Genomic DNA, 20,707 nt, shown 5'->3' with positions numbered 1-20,707 from the left:
TTTGTTTCCTGTTCATGCCATACCATGAGATGCCATGAAATCAATGATAACATGACATTTGACATCAGCACATAAAGCAAAAATAGGCTACTGTGCAGAATCTGGGCCAGGATCAGTGGGCACAGGCTTACACACTGAGCTTAAAAACATGTTTTTCCTAATGACGCTCTGTGTGTGTGTGTGTGTGTGTGTCTGTGTGTATGTTTTTATGACTTTGCAATCAGCTAGTCATCAGAGTAAAGGCTTAATGCAATGGTTGGAGATTTGTATGCTGCTTAGAATTTCATTATTCATTTCCACACATAACACATCCAAACAGTAGCCTCAGAGTAAGAGTTGGATTGGATGAATGAGAGAACATGGCACAGGTAGAGGAGCCTCAGACTGAGGGGGAAGGCAGCCCCCAGATGGTCTCCTTAAGGTCTGACGTGTCAGGGAGCCATGCGGATGATGGGGAAGTAGGACCCTCCATGAGGAGGAAGAGGAAGAAGAAGAAAGATCCACGTCCTGAGTCCTTCATTGTTTATCGGTCTGAAATGGAGAGGGCACCAGGAGAGGACCAAGGAGGAGACGAAGGAGCAGAGAGGAGCACTGAGGAGGGAACTAAATTCCTCTGCACACCCACAGGCGAAGGTGAAAAAGCTGTCTCACACTGTTAAACTCATGAACCCAACATGTCAGATGTTAGTACTGTAGGACAGGATTTGTGCACAAAATAGACTTCAGTGTTACAGCAACCATTATTCCAAAAAAGCTGGGATGCTGTATAAAGTATAGATAAGAACAAAATACAGGGATTTGAAAATCTCATAAACCCATATTTTATTCACAATACAACACAGAAAACATACCCAGAAAAAATAAAGTGATTTTGAATTTGATGGCAGCAGCACATCTGAAAAAAGTTGGGACAGGGCCATGATTACCACTGTGTACTGTAGCATCTTCTTTTCTTTCAACAACAATCCTTGCAGGCTTCTACTATGAAGCCATGCTGTAATGGATGCAACTCTTTAGTGTTGTATCACTGAGATATGTGATGCCTTTGCTAAAATGTTGCTGTAAAACCTGTGTCTATCTTTCAGCATTGCTGGAGCCTTTCCAGATGTGCCAACTGCCAATTCCACAAGCATTAATAGAACCCCATCAGAGATGCTTTTGAACTGCACGCTGATTTTGAGACAGATGATCTCTCTCCTCTGTAGTCCGGAGCATTCAGTGCCCATGTTTTCCAAAAAGAATTTGAATTTTCAGTTTATTGGTCCAGATTCAAAATGTGGGTTAATGAGATTTGCAAATGATTGTGTTCTGTTATTATGTTTTTACACACTGCACAGGCTTTTTTACAGTTACGTTTGGGCTTGCCTGTGTGTCGCTTGCTTAACTTCCATGTCATATCCTGTATGAACAGGCTGGAGTCTTCCTCCAGACAGCCACTACGTGACCCTGACTGGCACTATTACGCGTGGAAAGAAGAAGGGTCAGGTGGTGGACATACACGTCACTTTGACAGAGAAGGAAATCAGGGAACTCGCCAAGTCGAGGGAGCGTCTTGATGCAGCATGCGAAGCGAGCGAAGGCTCCAAGCGCACCTGTAGCTTAGGTGCGTGTCAGGGACCCCATGTGGTCCTGTGGAGCATCTCGTGCGCACCTGTGGTTTTCATCCTCTCGTTCATCACTTCCTTCTACTACGGCACCCTCACCTGGTACAATGTCTTCCTGGTGTACAATGAGGAGCGGACGTTCTGGCACAAGATAACAATATGCCCCTTTCTTATCATCTTCTACCCCATGCTCATCATGCCTTTGGCGCTGTCACTGGCTCTGTACTCTGCTGTGGTGCAGGTGTCCTGGGCCTTCAGTGAGTGGTGGCAGGCGGTGCGCGACCTGGAGAAAGGCTTCTGTGGCTGGGCCTGTGGGAAATTGGGGCTTGAAGACTGTTCGCCATACAGCATAGTGGAGTTGCTTGACTCTGACACTGTTTCTGGCACTCTACAGAGCAAGGCACCCAGTGAACTTGCCCAAACGTCATCAGTGTGAAGTAGTGGGCACTGGGCTCAAGGAGCATATTGCTAATGTGGTCAAAGTTGGGAATTATTTGAATAATTTGAGTGTCAAAATGAGCACCACTACTATCTATGTTTTTGCTAATGAAGGGTTTGAGACTTTCCTGAAAGCCACAGGAGTAAGAAAATTATCTTTTGATTAGAATTTCTTTTCTAAAACTATTTCAAAATGTCTCTTTTGTTAATAATCACACAGTAAGCACTGCCTGAACTCTCCTTTGGTGCTGAACTGCTATCACCTAGCATTATTGGAGTTGAAGCACTGGAGTAATTATTATGGGACTTTTCTTTTTGATTACAGGTTCATTACAGCTTTCACAGATCACTAAATAGCCACCAATAATTATGGAACAGCACTCCCACTCAAAGACCTTTTCAAACATATGGACCTTGGTTTTCACAGCTAAGGCGTGGACACTGATATGCACACACTCCTGAGAGTTTACATCAACTTTCACTTCATCTGTAAATATCTGCATTAAGTATATATGATCACTGTGCTGTTCAATGCCATCAAAAATACCTTCAAAGGCAACACTGTTGTCTTTGTGAAGTAATCATAATCACTTTGAAGGTGGATTTAGAGTGAGGCTGGCATAAAAAATGGGCAAAGGGGGTGACCGTCCCCTGGCAGTGGTGTGGGTTTACTTTGTGTGAGTTGCTGATTTTAGTGGAAATATACACCAAAGAGCACCAGTGTGAAAATCTGTCCTTTTAAGGGGCAGCGTGACCATAAAAAACAGATTCATTGTCATAAAATTGGACTTTTCCTCCTCTGCCTATAGCATGCAACCCCACAGCCATCAGTCACTACAGAATGCATGAATCTTTTGTTTTGAGCAACATATACACCGTATGGGCAAAAGTATTGGGTCATACCACTTGAGTCTTTGAATTCCAGCACCTAGCAATGCAATCTGCCTTCACAAATAATTGTGAATGAGTTGTTGTAAAGAGCTTGCTGAATTTGAGGTGTGGTGATATAATAGGAAGCCATCATTGCAAGAGGACAATTTGTGAAATTTCAGCCCTCCTAGATATTCCACAATCAACCGTAAGTATCACTGCAAAATGAAAGCTTTTAGGAACCACTGCCACAGCCAGGTCACATAAGGTCACATATGGGTCACCAAGTGCTGAGGCGCATATTGCAGAGGTCCAAACCTCCCCTGGCTTCAATACAGAAGCACAAAAACTGTGTGTCTGGAGCTTTGTGGCATGGGTTTTCATGGCTGAGCGGCTACTGTAGGTGTAGGTGGTCTGGTACTTCGTCCTTTAATAGTGTATGTTGTTTAGTGTTTAAAAGACATGCATTTATTTTCTTTAAAAGCCTGGACTTTAGATGAGCCATTTTCCGTACATTTCTTTGGGATTTTTTTGTTGTAGGTTAATACACATTTGGATGAAGGAAAATGTTGGCTAAGTGATGTTTTTGTTGGTGACAACAATTCCAGTAAAAGACAACTAAAAGTTTTATTTTTTTATGTATAACTGAACAATAATTATCTCATAGCACTGAAGACCTCCAAGGAGTCTCTTTAGCTTAATCCACTGCTGATTATTTATTTGCAAGGGATTTTTAAAAATTAAAAGTCATGATATGATCCTTACATCACACTCTGGGGTAAGAAGAATTCTGGCCTGTGAGTTTTTGTTGGTTTCTGGACTCTGTACATAGTCAAGGTATCTAAACAATGCATGGAGATTGAAAGGAAAGGAGACCAATACCTCTTTTCTTATTGAGGGTTAATTAAGCAGTTACAAAGCCATAGTGAGAACAAGCTGACAGATTGTTCTTTTTTTGTTCATGTTTTCATACGTTGAACAGCATTAAAACAAGTGTTTGTGTTGTCTTCACAGTTTTAAATCGCACACACACAAAAAAGCTGAAGTTGAAGAATTCCTGTTACATTTCCATGCTCACATATTTTACATATTACTTCAATTTGCTTTCTATATTTAAGCCTAGAAGATGTTCTAGCTAGGTGCTTTTATACTTCAGCACTTTGAGATATATGTACTGTAAACAGCTATCAAAAAAAACTGATTGAAATTCAAGCAAGACTGGATTAAAACATCCAGATGGTCTAAATGTTTGTTGAAATGTTTATGGATATGACTGGCTGGGTTAAGTGATGCAGTTTTACATGTTGTGAATCTATATGATGCAAACATTTACACAAGTGAAATAAAGTGTTGTGTTATTACATCTCAACTACAGACTAATATTTACTGTATCGTTAAAACCAGCGAGTCACTCTAATCAGCAGACAAAGACAAGAGTCAGCATGTAAACCCTGCATGGTGCACAGCAATGCAGATGGCTCTCTGGGGGCGAGGGGTGCTTTAAATTGAGATTATTGGCACCCCAGTGTTATCCTGCAATACTCACTGAACAAAATCTAAAATCCTTATGCAGCAACCATTCCAAATACAATAAGTTCATGAGAAATACAGTCAGATTAACATTTGCTAATTTGTTCTGCTGTGGCCACTTTTTAAATGTCTGATTTGTTACATTTATGGCCTAAGTTTATTTAGGTTCTAGTTGGGGTGTTAAAATACACAAGCTCTGTGTTAATGCATATATTAAAAAGACACATCTCCATGTTTAGTGATTTAAGTCTAAAGGCACAAACCTGTGAGTCATGGCTGAACATAGCTCCTGGATGATCGAAGATAATAAAATTATGTATTTAATAACCTTTCTGAGCATACAGGGCTGGTTTGAGGGAACATTAAAAGGAGGGTTTGATTTCAATATCTTGATGTAGGGAAGTCAGGCTTATTATTTCACAAAAACTGAATGAAATGAAAAATCTAAGTAAAGTTAGTAAATAAAACACAAAACAATCAATTTAGGGATGACAAGGTTAAAATTTGCGCAGATTTTGTATTTTTTTAAATTATTATTATTTTATTTTAATACTTATGTTGTTATATTATTTTGTATTTTCAGTGATTAGTTAGAATTATTATTTGTATGAATTAAGTATTTCTGAAATCTTGACCACAGCTCGGAAATGTTTGCATATTGTAGGCGCGCGGTTAGCCGGAGGGCGTTTGACCTACATTTCATTTTAGCTTTTATCGGACCGCCTCTTCAGTCTTACTACCACAAAAGTGGTCTTGACATAACATTGTAATTTAAGGTGAACAACAATCAATAATAAATTCATAAGGTCTACGGAAGAAGTCTCATCGTAAATAGAAACTTAGTTTCGGTTCCTAGTTCATTGTTTCTTTCCGGATCCATAACAAAGTGACACAGTCTTTGCTTTGGTGGAGGGAAAAGAAGAAAAAATGGCAGGCTCAAAAGTAAGTTGTTTTATCTTCAATTGTTAAAGAGATAAGTCACGGACTTATACATGCTTGTTAGATACTATTCACGATATTAAATGTGCAGCTTTTATTCGTTAGGAACATTTTGTTTTTATGTTTCTTTGAACTTTTGAGACGTTTAGCGTCAGCGGCGTGTTGAGACATGTCCAGCCTGAAACGGTCACGCTCCTCATTCAGTGCATACAAGGCTCGCATACTCGTTTTATCTTATCTGCATGAGAAAGCACGACCTTAACGCAGCATTTGAGAAGTAATTTTGTGTTTTTGGCACCTCTAAGTGTCGTAAATTAAATAAGTATGTCCTCTGCAGACAGCTGTGGTGCTGTGCATGGATGTGGGGCTTACCATGTCCAACTCTGCACCCGGGGAAGAGTCTTCCTTTGAACTTGCCAAAAAAGTCATCCAGAAGTTTGTCCAGCGCCAGGTACAACTGCACATTTATAAAACAAAGCACCCTAATGAGGCTGATTTTAGCACCCTCCCAACATGCTTTCCCCTTCCTCTGTCAGGTTTTTTCAGAGACGAAGATTGAGCTGGCTTTGGTCCTGTTTGGCACAGACTCCACAGACAACCCTCTGAGCCAGGATGGCCAGTACCAGAACATCAGAGTACATCGACACCTTATGATCCCTGATTGTGAACTACTGATAGAGATTGAAAATCAGGTCCAACCAGAGAGTCAGCAGGGTGACTGTATCCTTGCTCCCGAACACGTTTCATTAATACCATGTAGAAACCTAACTCTGCAGGCAGAGCACTGTACTAAAAGTCTTGAATTGCCCATCATTTCATTATATTTGCCTTTAAAAAAAACTCTCAGATTTAGCCATTCTTATATTTTGCTTGTTCTTATGGTATTGAAGCTTGCACACAAGAATTTCACTCGCATGTACTGTACCAGTGTACCTCCACATGTGATGTGACAATAAAAGTGATTTGATTTGATTTGATTTAAAATAAGTGGCGAGATTTATAGAAAATTTGAAGCTTGAAAGTCAATATTTGGTATGACCACCAAATATGACTTTATCACAGCTTTAACTCTTATAGGCAGCTTTCTTGTAATTTCTTTCAGGAATTGTTCTCCAGGCTTCTTGAAGGACTATCAAAGCGCTTCTTAGAATGTGGGCCTTTATCCATGTTTGAATGTTTCACAGGTCAGTGTTAAGTAGCCATACAAACAATCCCCCCCCAAATAAGATTCTTCTTAACATGTCCAAATAAAATCTGTGACAGACCTTCAGAAATCCTGGAGAACTATAACCCAAGCCCACTCTTAAAAAAATACAATAAAGTCTGGCTGCTTGGAATGAAAATATAAAGAAATGAAGGAGTATTGCACAGTACTGTACATGATTTTACAGTTATCCAGTCCTCCTCCTTTTTTTTTATTCCATGGGAACATGGATAACTTTGATTAGAACTTGGATCCTGTCTTTATTTTTCTTTTAGTGTTTTTTATGAACACTAATATATATGGCACTAGTGAGATGAAGACTGACCCTTTATTGAAGTCTGTGGGATAAGATTTTTGTGCAAATTGATAAAGTGCTTACATTTTCTCTGAGCCTCCTTAACTGCTCTGTAACAGGGCTGGATGCCCTTGTAGTTTGCATGGATCTTCTTCATACTGAAACAAAGTAAGAAACTCTCTTGTATTTCATAAATAATTCATGCACTTCACTGAAAAATAAAACCTGTATTCAGTACTTAATGGTACCTTTCTAAGGGGGAAAAAGTATGATTGTCTCAACATTGCCCTGCTGACTGACCTCAACACCCAGACCAACGAAGAAAGCCTGGAGGTTATCATCAAGAACCTCACTCAGTCTGGCATCACCGTGCAGTTCTTGTAAGGTTCAAACATAAACATTCACAATGTTTTATTACTTTATATGATACTTAAGATGATGAAAATATTAATATTTCTATGTGATAATCAATATTTTGATGATAACTGGTAAAAATGCAGAGTGCAGGAGAGGCTTATCAAACTGAATTGTAAAGCTGATTGAAGCAGATTTCATGATATTTGGTTACTTTTATCAATCTTTTAGTTTTTTTCTTGATGTAACTGTAATCTTTGGATGTCCAGTTTGCCTTTCCCTGTGGAAGAGGATAAGGAGGGTCAAGGGGATTCAGAGAGAAGAGATCCCGGTCACCCGGGGACAGGCAAAGGTCTGTCCAGGGAGCAGAAGAAAAACAAGGAATTGGTGAAAGAGATGATGCTGAGCCTGGATGTGGAGGACGGCCTGGATGAAATTCACACCTTCAGGTTAGTGGACTTCCTGTTACACTTTTGTTCTCTGGAATGGATTAATGTTCTTTGTAAATTAGGATGAACTTGATTTTTGGTGTTTTAGATTACTTGTTTTTGCCAGGTGAGTGTGCACACAGAGTAATGAGGAGCTTGCCAATCAGACTGTAAGGGAGGGGAAAGTAGAAAAAATTGCATCTATAAGATGGAGAGAAAATGTTATCATACTGTATCAATCAAGAGGATCTCTGTGAAGGGGGTGCAGGAAGTAACCAAAGTCTTGTGAATGCTTTTTTTAAAAGCAGTTATCAAGATTTCTGGAAAACTCCCCCCAAAAATTAACATTTTTCTAAAAATAAAGTGGAAAAACAACATTACCTTCAACATTTAGTATCTCCAATGCGCTTTCAGTTTCAGTGCGAGAAATATCAAATTAAACATTTCTGTTCTTGCCGTATGTGATCATTTACAAACATTCAGCCAGTTCTTGCCCAATACTTAAAAAATTGCCCTCTCATTCCCATTTTCCTGCAATGTATCATGTAGTGGAAGTCTTTAAAAAAAAAATACATTCTAGAGATGGCGCCCTTAATTGAATCATTTTTGGTACCAAGCATCGCGAAATACTTTCAGTATTGAGTCACCAATGTCTGCTCTGTTTCTAATGTTGGGAAAAGGAACATTCCTTCCTTAGATTTTCAGAGTGTTGTTTATCTTTGAGAACCAGGATAGAATGTGTGATCTATTTCACTGGACTTGAACTCAGGCAAACAGTGGAAGTGTTTTTAATTTATGATCAAGTTTATCTCCTTCCATGTGTTTTAATCTTGTAGGAATGCGATCGAGGAGCTGTGCATGTTCAAGCGGGTGGAGAGGCGACCCGTGGCCTGGCCCTGTCAGCTGACCATAGGCAGCTCTCTCTCCATCCGAATCGTTGGCTACAAAGCAGTAAGTTGACTGTGTATTTTAAACTTTTTTTTTTAAGCATGTCTAGGGCTATCTCCAAGTTACACATCAGATAGGTTGATGTAAGCCAGCTTTTAGTTGTAGATCCTAATGTGGGGTCTTTTTGAGCACTCTGGTGTTAGCCATGCTTTTACCATCAGGACATTGGAGCTATGGAATGCCAGGACTGCCATAATGAATTAATTAAATAAACCATTAAATAATTAATTAAATGTGGCAATAATTAATTAAAATTGTAAGTAATTAATTAAAATGGGAAAGAATTAATTAAATAAATATTTTTGACACATTTAATTAATTTAATTATTTCATATTTTAATTAATCATTGCCACATTTAAATAATTATTTAATGGTGTATTTAATTAATTCATTTAGGCACTATTGACTCCTTCAGTTCTCACCATTAAATAATTTATCTGTCAACCTCACCCATCAAACCGTGGGGGCGGAGTTAACGCTGATTGAGTCAAAAGCATTGCTTTGGCTTTTGGAAATGTCTGCCCAGCCCAGTCTCAAGGCAGAGCGTGGGACCCGCTCGCCTTGCAAGCAATCGAGCTGTTATTACTGCCGACAAAGCGCAGCTGCCATAATCCCCGCTGTACACTGACTTCATTTACGGAGGTTATATTTATCTGTTTTTTATTTCTTGATGTTCGTATGTGTCATACCTGTTTCAGTCGCCAGTTCTGAATTATAACTAACATTAAAAACATGTTTAAGGAGGAGAGAGAGCAAATAAATCCGATTAACATCTGATCTTTGGGTTTTTGTGTAATAATCAGCGTGACCTGTGTATAAACGCATAAACTTTATTAAAAGAAATAATGTTGGTGTTTCCGTCATGTAGTAACTGCCCTGTACACCACGGAGCGAGGTCAGCATATCCACAATATCTTCAGCTCTCTGAGTTAACCAGAGTTTAAGCATCAAACTAATCTAACGGTCATCTAGGAATAATTCACGGGTCATATCAATATGATTTTACAATATGATTATTGCCAACTATTCCAGAGACGTGAAAATCTACAGTATAAAGAACACAAAAATATAGCAGTTTAATGCAACACTGTAACAGAGATGAGCGTGTCAGTTTGTCGCAGATCAAAGTGGAATGAATGTGATTGGTCGAACAGGCGATCTGTGGTATCTGCATTTTCATCAGCGTAAGAGACTCAGCTGCAGATTAGAATAACATTTGTACATTTAATAAATCACCAAATTAATACACGCAAGAAATGATCAAACTTGTTCCGACAGTTTGAGTTTATATTCCCTCAGCTGCAGACTCGCTGCTGTTTAAATGTTTGAGAGGAAGATTAGATATAAAACAAACGTCAAACATAGACTCAGTCTACGTTCACATTTGATATGAGGCCAGCATGTATAGTGGCTGTGTCCTGTTTTAAGATCATACATGTAAAATTTTTGTCTGACCTCCGTCGATCCAGCCGCTCAGATTCCGTGGTTACCATGGTTACTGCATAAGCAGCAGTAATTTAAACAGCTGGCACAGCGGAAACCTACCGGTGACATGAGTGTTTATGTTTTTCATTTCAAAAGAACTGTCTGAATGGTTAACTGAAGTTAGCGTGGATAAATTATAGTTAAGGAGTATCACAGATAACGCCCACATAAGCTGTGTGACTGTCCACCACTACACTAAAATAAATCGGCTATTGCTGAAATACACGTGCTATATTATAAACTATGATATAAATTAGAGCTGGGCGATATGAGATTTTTTCATATCACGATATGTTTTTTTTCATTTCAGGCGATAACGATATCTATCACGATATAAGCCAAATAACTATATTTGTAAGATTTAAATGTGCCGTTGCTCACAAGTAAAATGTGAAATAATCAGCAGCTTGTTTTTATTTAAATATTTATTTCCCATAATAAGTTCAACAGGGTAGATGTACTTAAGGAACATGAGACTTTTTCAGATAAATAAAGGCAAATATTGCAAACTACACAAAAGGCAGCCGCTAAAGCGTTTACGTTTCAAAATAGAACAAACGAAACAGACTAAATTGTCAATTCCACTTAGAAACAAAATATTAATTCTAAAAATAAATCTTAGTTTGTTTTACAGAAGAACAGACAAAACTGACTAACTTTTGTCAATATCAAATAAACTGAGAACTAAAAGGAAATTCTCAATCTCTCCTTGTTGTATAGCTTAGCTTTTCAAACAGTTTTAACAGTTACTTTAGTCTGACAAAAGCCGAATGACGAATTAGCGCTTCCAGTCAGAGACTGAGGCTACGTCCACACGTACACGGGTATTTTTGAAAACGGAGATTTTCCGTTTTCGTTTTAAAAAATAATCCCGTCCACACATAAAGGCAGAAATGAAGGAAAACGCTGCTATGAACACGCCAAAGCAGCAGGTGGCGCTAGATTCCTAACCGTGCAGAAATGTTGGCCAATCAGAAGTCTAGAAGCCTCGGTGGGAAAAAGTAAACAAAGCTGGGGCATAGAAGCAGAACAGAGTCGTATGTGTGGAGGGACAGTAACTGTGTGTATATGTAAGCATTTAAACACTGCAGAGTAGAATTAACAGTAACAGTATTGTAGAAATTCATTTCACCGAAACAATAACGTGGCGCACAGTGTGACGCATGCACCAGTTTATTGTATTTCCAGACTTGCTTTCGGCACAATTTACAGTGCACACTACTCTGTTTTTTGTCAGACTTGAAATAGCCGAAATACCTTCAAACTACGGAACTTCTATGGCTCTTCCGTTTGACAATCTCTCCGGCGTTGGAACCATCATCTGTTTTCTCTTCGGTCACGCTCGGTTGATTTTTCTAGTCGGCACACTCATTTCCTCCATTACCCGCTGGCTCCATTACCCGCTGGCTGCTTCCCAAACAAACACACGTGCGGCTTGGCACTTGTGCTGTACGTAACAAGTCACGCGACGTGACGCTGCGGCTGTGATTGGTTCGGCTCTGCGCTACTTAATTTGGATTGGCTGACCTTTTTTTTTTTTTTTTTTTTTAAGAGGACAAGAGCGGCGAGGTCTATCGCGATAGCTTAATTTCTCTATCGAGTAAAAGTTATATCGCGATACATATCGTTATCGTTCTATCGCCCAGCTCTTATATAAATGTTATACATGTTTAGTTTTAAAGGACACCTTCCTGCCTTTACTGTCATTCATGAGCAGTAGCCTATTAGTTTTCTTCTAACATCCAGAAGTCTGCATGATGTGTTTCATAGTTTCTAACAAGCCTTTGACAGTTAAACATAACATGCCCGAACCCCCCCCCCCCCCCCCCCCCCCAAAAAAAACAAAAAACAAAAACAAAACAACAATCACACAAATGATATGTTAGCCTCATTTAATTTTAGTTAAGTAAACTCAAAAAATTCTAACAGATACCTGGTGCTTAGAATACAGTTGAATAACTATTAAAAAACAGATGATGTAATATTTATGTACAGGTTGGAGAAGGTTGTACGGGGTTTGAAGAATCACTGACTGTTTTTAAATCACTGCTTAAAACTTATTTTGTTAATTCCCTTTTGCTGTGTTATGCTTATTACACTGCTTTGAGAAGATGCAGTGTATTCATGTAATTTTCTGGTAATGAGTAACTTCTGATTTCTATCTCACCAGTAACGGTCATGTAAATGTTCTCCATGTGAGGTGTTTTGTGACCTAGAAATGTTGCTTGTCGCGTCCTCCAGGTGACCGATGAGAAGCTGAAGAAAATGTGGATTACAGTTGATGCTCAATCTCACCAGAAAGATGATGTGAAGAGAGAAACGGTTTACTGCCTGGACGATGACAATGAGACAGAGGTGCAAAAGGACGACATCATCCAAGGTATGGAGGACCATTTCAAACAGAGTTTAGTTTTGCGTTTTCCCGCTACCGTACTTTCCGCACTATAAGGCGCACTTAAAATCCTTTAAATTTCTCAAAAATTGACAGTGCACCTTATAATCTGGTGTGCATTATGTATGAATTCTGGTTGTGCTTACTGACAGACGGACTCTGAGCTCAGGTGATCATTTAAGTTCACTTTTTTCTGCTCCCAGGTTTTCGTTATGGAAGTGACATTGTTCCCTTCTCCAAGGTCGATCAAGAACAGATGAAGTACAAGCACGATGGGAAGTGCTTCGCTGTGCTGGGATTCACCAAACAGAGCACGGTAGTTTACTTTTCTGTGAAGACACAGATCAATTTGGGGTTGCAACAGGAGGGGCATCCAGGGAAAAATGCAAACATGCAGTGCTTTGGCAACCCCGAGTGAGTAAAACTGAAAGTAGCTTTATTGTCTAAGGCTGAGGCTGTTTTTGTTTCTGTTCTTTCAGATACGTCGTAATCAGTTTATGGGTTCTCAAATCATCAAAATCTTTGCTGCGAGGGATGATGAGGTAAGAATGGAGATAAATGCTACACGGCTGTTGAATACATGTTGATACTGACATGTATCGTCAACTTTGTGCTGCGTGAGCAGCACGCAGGAGTGGCTCTGTCGGCTCTTATCCGCGCGCTGAATGAACTCCAGATGGTGGCTATTGTACGTTACGCTTTTAACCGCATCAGCAACCCTCAGGTGGGCGCAGCGTTCCCCTGTATCAAGCAGGACTCTGAGGTGAAGAGCCGCTTTCCTTTATGTATATATTCACTACATTTGTGGCTATTAGCACAGGGCTAACGATGCTTCTCTCACCCTTTGTAGTGCCTGATGTACATCCAGCTGCCGTTCATGGAAGACCTCAGGCAGTTCACGTTTCCTTCTCTTGAAAACAAAAAGTTTACTCCATCAGGTACCGTTTCTCTATTTTAGGGGATAGGGCTGGGCCATATCATACCGTTTACGGTAATACCGGTATAATGTTGGGCAATGATAAGAAAATGAAATATCGCAATAGAATATGGGTAAAACGCGCATGCGCAGTGCCTTTGTTTTCATACGCACATGGAGGAAAAAGCGTGCCGGCGACGGAGAATGAGAAGAGCGAAAGTGGATCGTTGAATGAAACAGATGAACCAGAATTGGTTTGTAAAAATGCTGCAACTTCAGTGGTGTGGAACTGGTTTAGCTTTCGTCTGTCAGATACAGAACAAAGCACTATTTTTGGTAGAGCATGCTAGCGGGCCGTCGTTATCACCGTGTTTTTTGGAAAATACGGCACACTTAAAATCAATCCTTTGATTTTTCTGAAAATCGACAGTGCCCCTTATAATCCCGTGTGCCTTATGTATGAATTCTGGTTGTGTTTACTGACCTCGAAACGATTTTATGTGGTACACGGCGCTCGAAAATCTGTCAAATGTTTTAGTACGACTTTGCTAAGCTACGAAGCCGCACTGGTTGATGGATTGTCGGAGCATCACGGCTACCATAGTCAGGAGCCTCGCGGAGTGAGCTTCAACATAATATTACCGTATTGTGTATGTATAACCTCTTTTTAAGTTTTGTGGATATTATACATGGTTATGCTGAGGATATGTCGGCCAGTTTCAACTGGAAATGCCTTTTGGTTAAACTGATTTTGATGGGGTCGACAAAGTTGCTTGTGAGAAGGCCTTCACTGTCAAAAATATTCGCTAGTCTTAAGTTTCCCTACTGAACAACCATGTGTCCCCCCCCCCCCTCCAAAAAAAAAATTATATTTAAAGGTCGAGTGAATCTGCTGTTTAATTATACTTTTTTGGCTGTGAGTTTTGCCAAGATCGTCTTACTCTGCAAGTACATTTGAAGTTTTGCAAATTACTCTGCTTTAAATATTATGTATCGGTAAAAACAGAAATGATGAACTTTTGTCTATTTTGAAAGCAAGATGTCTCTAATATCACTGAAAAACAGCCTCAGTGTGCAGGCTTAATGTTTCTGCAGAAGAGATAAAGTGTTCTTTCAGTTCAAGCCAACGTTTTAGTGCATAAGCATAAATCACTGTGCACAAACATCTGAAAAAAGTCATGGTTTATATTGGCACAGATTCAGAATTGCTGGTCTAATAACTGTGGCCCCACAGTTCTATGATATCGACTTCATTCGACTTGCACTGTATAGTGTAAATGAGATTAAGATGTAACCTTGAATGAGCCGTCATTGTCGTGTGATTGCTGTAGATGCTCAGCTGTCTGCTGTGGACTCTTTGATTGACTCCATGATGTTGGTAGAAGAAGATGAGAACGGAGAACAAAGAGACTTGTTCAAGCCCCATCGCATTCCCAACCCTGCCTTCCAGAGGCACTTCCAGGTACTGCAGTCCAGATTGCAATAAAGAGATTTAGTGTGGTCTCCTTTTACTTCTGAGTAGAGGCAGATTGCAACTTTTTTTGAAGAAGATGTGGAGTGTTATTTCAGCTTAGACGAAAAAGCTTTCATCTGTCTGACTACAGCTCAACAAGCTAGTAATTGACTATTATTTAGCCAGAATTGCTTCCTGCTCAGTCTCTGTTTGGCTCACCTCTCCTACCATCATTTTAGTGTCTGCACCATCGGGCAGTAAGCCCCGGTACCCCTCTTCCTCCGATAGAGCCATGGCTGAAAGCTGCTCTTGATCGTCCTGAGGTTATTACAGAACGCTGCCAGGATCCACTTGACGTGCTGAAGAGGAAATTTCCTCTCACTGAAGTGGAGAAGAAAAAGAAGCTTAAAACTAGTGCTCAGATTTTTGGCAAAGAGTAAGTTTAGCTTCTGTGACGTGGTGCGTCATGGACAATAATGCATATTGGAAAGGATTATATGATTTATGCTGTTTCATTTCACAGTAGTCTGTTGCAAGATTCATTTACATTTACTGGTTATAAAAATGTTAAAACAACAACAAAAAAAGCAGGATTGACTTTCAAGATATTAACAAGCTGCCATTTTTCATTTGAAGGTCAGAGGAGTCCGAGGCAAAGAAAGTAAAAGAAGATGAAGCAGAGGAGTATAACTTGGCCGACATTGCTGAAGGCTCTGTTACCTCGGTGAGAATCAGGGGGAGGGCTGGACGACTTAATAATCCTAGGAGATGGGCCCGCTGTGGTTGTGCTGCAGCTAGGGCTGAACGATTATGGAAAATAATCTAATTGCGATTTTTTGCCCCAATATTGCGATTGCGATGCGATATGCGATTATTTTTTAAGGTCTTTGTCTTCTGTATTATTAAACAAAGACAAGCAATACATCATATAGTATGGCCAATACTATATTACATTAATTTTAAACTGTTCTTTCCTGGAAGACAGACCTCTGTTATGATGACATGAGGTGATGCATGAATTGATGACTGACATTTTTATTTAACTTCTTCAATCACAACAGTATATTTGAACATACACAATAGTTTATTTTTAGCTTACAAACATCTGAGCATAAAGTGCTGACAAGGAACCCTGGTGTAAACATTAAAATGAAAGTCAGTACAATGTGCAGATTGCAGAAATATACATAAAAAAAATCAGTGGCTTTACCACACTCAGTTTTTCGACATCTGTGAACTACTAGACAGTCATTCAATTAAAAAATAATATTAAATAAATAAAACTAATAAATAAAAAATACACACATCTTACTGATCTCTGCAGTCAGTAACATTACACATAAAGTGCAAACATAATAGCAATTGTATAAACACACACACAAACACGCCTTTAAAATTTAAAGGCGTGAAATTGGACGGTCTAGTTCTGATTAGCGTCACCGCTGTCTCGGTGGAGTTTAATAAACTCGGCCGTCTGCTTCTTGCTATCTAAAATATAACCAGACACTGGCGTAAATTCTCGACTGTCTCATACTTCTGTTTAATAAGTTTTCTGTTTGACGTTTAGTCAGCTGTGTGAAAACCAAGGAGGAACCCACCCGGGGGATTAATAAAGTTTTATTTTATCTAATCTAATAACTTTAATCTCAGCCAAACCGATTTACTCACGAACAAACAAAACACTGAAAAAAGCCCAACAATAACATTTTTAGGTTGTCTAAGTGACTTATATATTACGTTTAACCCGAGCAGCGAAACTCCGCGGTGATCTGAAAATGATGTGCCGGGAGTTGTGCCGTTCTCGGCCGCATCAGTAATCCTCGAGCTCCCGGCTAGCTGTTGAGCTGGTGGGTAGCAGACGCCTCTGAAAACGTCGAAGCACTTTTGCAAATATGGGATATCTTGATAAACCGAGCAGATATTTGATGTTTACACAACTACTTTCTCGCCTGAAAATATGTTAAAAGTTTATTTTGTGACCCAGAAAGATTAGTATGAGTAATTTTAAAACTTAGTAGCGGCCGCCATTGCTGGAAACTGGAGTTTGGCTGGGCCGCGCTATGAATTCTGGGATATGGTAGTAATTTGGACAGCCTTATAATCGCAGTATAATCGCAGCCTTTGCGGTTAGAAAATTGCACTTGATCATGTCGCGATATTATCGCAAATGCGATATATCGTTCAGCCCTAGCTGCAGCTAGCCTCCTCCCCTATGAATATTTTTTCAATCTACATACAAAGGAACGAAAAGAGGAGACAAATAACAGAAATTAAGTCACACCTGCTCCACTTTGTCCACCATATGTCCCTCCCGCTGGTGCACTTCGCCCCTTTCATGCTTGCTTTTATGCAAGCTCGGTCCTTCCTGTTTGTCTGTCCTATCAGGTACTTAAATGGCTCTTCTTCCATCCTTCCAAAAAACATGCTGTCTTTTGAGATGTGGCAGTATTTTCTGTTGGTGGATGGGCATTTTGATGATAAAGCTCACTGAACCATTATAGGGAGGAAAATTAGTTTAAGATAAAGTTGTCACATGAATATATTTCCAACACATTGTTCCAGCAGATTGTGTAAAGGCTACAGGGCCTCTTTTATCCAGGATCCAGTTTGATCTCTATTATAAGAGAGGCTGAAAATTTCTTCTACAGCATGGATGAATTAAGTCTTTGGATCTTCTTGATCACATGATAACAGCATCAAGATAGTGGCTTAACAGTTAAACTTAAGTATTTCTGAACATATAAAATGCACAAAATGTTCAATTTTGCCCTCTCGTGGAGTGGTGAAGTATCCTGAAAACACCTGGATCCACATGGATGGATATGACAGAAGTTATTCAGATATTCTCGTCAACAAACAAGCAGCAGGACATCACGCAGTGTCCTTGATGGAGATAACTATTATCTGTTCTGGATAATCATCAATTTTTTTAACTGACACGTTTTAAAACTTCCATTTCATTCCCTAACCAGGTGGGAAGTGTTGACCCAGCTCGAGACTTCCGCGCTTTGATCAAACAGAAAATTCTTCCGTTCGGAGAAGGTGAGCTCCAGAATTTATTTATTGATTTATTTATTTTTTTCCTGCCTGTACTATAAACCGTAATCACTCATGTACAGCCCCTGTAATTATGTTTATCTCTTTGTTTGGTTGCGGTGACCCTTATGTCCTTCCAGTCTGCCAGCAGCTGACTCACAGGATAGAGCAGTTGCTAAGCAACAAGAACACACAGTACTACATGAAAAGCATCACCTGTATCCAGGCTTTCAGAGAGCAATCCGTTAAGGTAAATAAACATTCACATTGCTCTTCCTTTGGAGGAGCGAATGATGATGCGGTGTTTGCTGTTGGTTTGGCGTTTTTAGGATTATGAGCCTTAATAAGATTATGACTCTGTTTCTTTTCTTGAACACACAATTATTTGCTTATGTGTCTGTATGTAGATTAGAGTTTTTTCAAGACTGTTAAACGGAATTTAAATGTTTTATCTTTCGTACTCAGCTGGGAAATGCTGAACACTACAATAGCTACCTTCAGTCCCTGAAAGGAAGCATCCCAAACAGAGGACTAGAGGTGTTCTGGGAACTGCTCGTTCAAGGTATGATACGCCATTTTAATTAGAGCTGTGGTGTTTCTCCCAACTTCGCAATATCTAACCAAGTCAAGAACACTCAGAAGGAAGTAGGTCCAATCAAGAGATGCCTTCATGAATGGAAAAACGGAGGGTTTACAACTTGGTTTTGTCTTCTTATGCTCAAGAAGAGGATGGCCAAATTAGACTTTGTCAGGAAGCACCTAACAGTGCCTGCAGAGTTCTTTGGACAGATGAAAACAAGATTAATTTGTACCACAACGAGGGACAGGTCATACCACATCATCTGTCAAACATAGTGGAGGCAGTCTTATGCCGGTGGTCACTTGTTGATTGAGGATGCGATTGCTGATAGAAACAGAGTGATCAGTTCATTATCTCTGCTCAGATCCTGTCAAATGCTGAAAACTGATTGAAGAGCAAATTGCAAAAAAAGCAAACTGCAAAAGCAACCCAAGTTTCCCAAGGGAAAGAAATGGGATAAGTCTACAATGGCCACATCAGTCACCATGTCAGTCACTCATTAAAGCAGATTTTCGTTATTAAATACAAAACTGAAACCAGACAGACCAACAAAAAAGCAGCAACTGAAGGTTGTTGAGGTGAAAGTGTAGCAGATCATCTCAAGGGAGGAAATATAACATTTAGTGATGTCCAAAGCTTCTAGACTTCAATCTATTGGCTTTAAAGGATTTTCAGTATTGAAAACAATCCTTATATTTAAAATTATGTTAGTAAACCAGGTAGTTTTGATTTTTTTGAGTTAGTTTTAGAATCGAGGGCCTGTATATTTAAATAATTGCAATTCCTAAACTGTTAATTCATAAAAACTAGGAAAATTGTTTAAAGAAACATTGCAAACCTAAAATATTCTGATGAAAATGGTGATTTTTTTCATTTTATTTTTTTGCGGGGAGAAAAAAAAGTTTTGCCTCAAATTCAGGCAGTTTGTATCTAACATTGAGTTTGATCAACAGATGGTTTAACGCTGATCAGCAAGGATGAGGTGGAAGGAAGCTCGGTCTCCAAAGCCGAAGCTAATCAGGTGACTTTAATTTGAATTTGGTACACGTATGAATTTGAGATGATCTTTAGTCTCTTTCTTTGACTGAAACTGTTTTTTTTTTCTTCTCAGTTTCTGGTTGCTGAGGAGAAGAAAGAGGAGGCAGCTCCTGCACCAGTTGAAGATACTGGAGATGTTGATGACTTGGTAAGCGTGCAGTTTTTATTTCTGACATTTCTTTATTTTTATTTAAATACGTGTTTATGTAACTGTTGTGACTCGAATGGTGTTAAAACCATTTCCTGTGTATCTACATGGGGCGTGTGTGATGTGTTGAGCTCTCAGATATAAACTCTTAGAGGTTGCATGTTTTTTTTTTTTTCCTCTCTGTGCAGCTGGATATGATGTAAAGAGAAAAAAAGATGGAAGAGGAGTGTTTGCGGTGGACTCCAGAGAAATTAAAAGAATGCACGCTCTCAGTCCAGCCAGACCAAACCAGTTCAGCCGTCCATTGTTCCTTCACTCCCACTTGGAGTCCTGCCATACTTTGTAACTCTGCACTTAATGGATCAACTGTGGTTTACACATGCTGTCTAAAAGTACTTCACTTTAGAAATTACAAAAAATATTCCGCATACTTCAGGCAAAGGCTTTCTGTGTTCTGTTTGAGATTTTAAAAATTACTGCAGTTCTTGTGAGTCTTAAGGTGGTACTTATGTAGTAATTATGGCTACAGTATGCACTGAAAAATAAAGAAACCCTTATAGACTTTACAGAAGACAGAAATGCAGTGCCCAACAAACTGACAGTTTATTATGAAAAATCATTAAAAGCCTTATGGTTGATTAAGAGCGCATGACTTGCATTATATTTTTGTGTATGAAAATACTGATCGATCTTCTGACAAGATGTAGCAAAGCACAATGCTGTGACATCATTTGCAAATTATACAGTGCATAGCAAACTAAACCAGTTTTGTGTTTAAAGCATAGACTGTATAAAAAAAAAGAGAACGTTGCCACCATAATGCCAACCTTTGGTTTGTGGATCACCATGTTGAATCCTTGACTTTAGCACTTTGGAGCCAGAAGTGACCATATTTGGAAAAAAGGGTGAAACATGTGAGAAACTCTTGGAGAAAAAACCCTTTTTCTGAGGTGGGAATGCCAATTTAATTAGGGCCATGAGTATGCTGACAATGGTTCAAAATGGAAAAGGTTTTGTCCCACTTATCCATATACACTATATACCAAAG

The 20,707-nt window shown here is 39.3% G+C and overlaps 2 protein-coding genes across 2 annotated transcripts; both read left to right on the top strand.

Annotated features, from left to right (window-relative positions):
• Positions 1-359: 359 nt before the first annotated feature.
• tmem169b (transmembrane protein 169b) lies at positions 360-2,040 on the top strand. Its single transcript, XM_085374936.1, has 2 exons — positions 360-633; positions 1,412-2,040. Exons 1-2 carry the CDS (start codon positions 360-362, stop codon positions 2,038-2,040), a joined length of 903 nt encoding a protein of 300 aa, XP_085231062.1.
• A 3,294-nt stretch (positions 2,041-5,334) lies between these two features.
• LOC146616313 (DNA repair protein Ku80-like) lies at positions 5,335-20,298 on the top strand. Its single transcript, XM_085374182.1, has 21 exons — positions 5,335-5,384; positions 5,719-5,832; positions 5,918-6,101; positions 7,000-7,048; positions 7,138-7,260; positions 7,504-7,683; positions 8,499-8,613; positions 12,338-12,476; positions 12,692-12,804; positions 12,968-13,030; positions 13,114-13,251; positions 13,339-13,426; positions 14,736-14,866; positions 15,097-15,293; positions 15,494-15,581; positions 17,830-17,899; positions 18,034-18,143; positions 18,359-18,455; positions 19,427-19,494; positions 19,585-19,659; positions 19,848-20,298. The coding sequence occupies exons 1-21, from the start codon at positions 5,370-5,372 to the stop codon at positions 19,860-19,862; spliced, it is 2,172 nt and encodes a 723-aa protein (XP_085230308.1). The 5' UTR covers positions 5,335-5,369; the 3' UTR covers positions 19,863-20,298.
• The last annotated feature ends 409 nt before the right edge of the window (positions 20,299-20,707 follow it).

The sequence above is a fragment of the Diplotaxodon limnothrissa genome, linkage group LG16, assembly GCF_057381915.1.
Source record: "Diplotaxodon limnothrissa isolate DT_005_m linkage group LG16, D_limnothrissa_male_GT1.1, whole genome shotgun sequence".
NCBI classification, from domain to species: Eukaryota; Metazoa; Chordata; class Actinopteri; order Cichliformes; family Cichlidae; genus Diplotaxodon; species Diplotaxodon limnothrissa.
The sequence above is the reverse complement of the archived record's forward strand: the minus strand, read 5'-3'. Positions and strand labels throughout refer to the sequence as shown.

What these genes read in the sequence shown, in the direction of transcription:
- tmem169b (XM_085374936.1), top strand. Translation starts at nt 360, where the DNA reads ATGGCACAGGTAGAGGAGCCTCAGACTGAGGGGGAAGGCAGCCCCCAG. An exon ending in CTGCACACCCACAGGCGAAG is followed by an intron (nt 634 to 1,411) that starts GTGAAAAAGCTG and finishes CTGTATGAACAG; the next exon opens with GCTGGAGTCTTCCTCCAGAC.
- LOC146616313 (XM_085374182.1), top strand. An exon ending in CTTCTTCATACTGAAACAAA is followed by an intron (nt 7,049 to 7,137) that starts GTAAGAAACTCT and finishes TACCTTTCTAAG; the next exon opens with GGGGAAAAAGTATGATTGTC. An exon ending in GGCATCACCGTGCAGTTCTT is followed by an intron (nt 7,261 to 7,503) that starts GTAAGGTTCAAA and finishes TTGGATGTCCAG; the next exon opens with TTTGCCTTTCCCTGTGGAAG.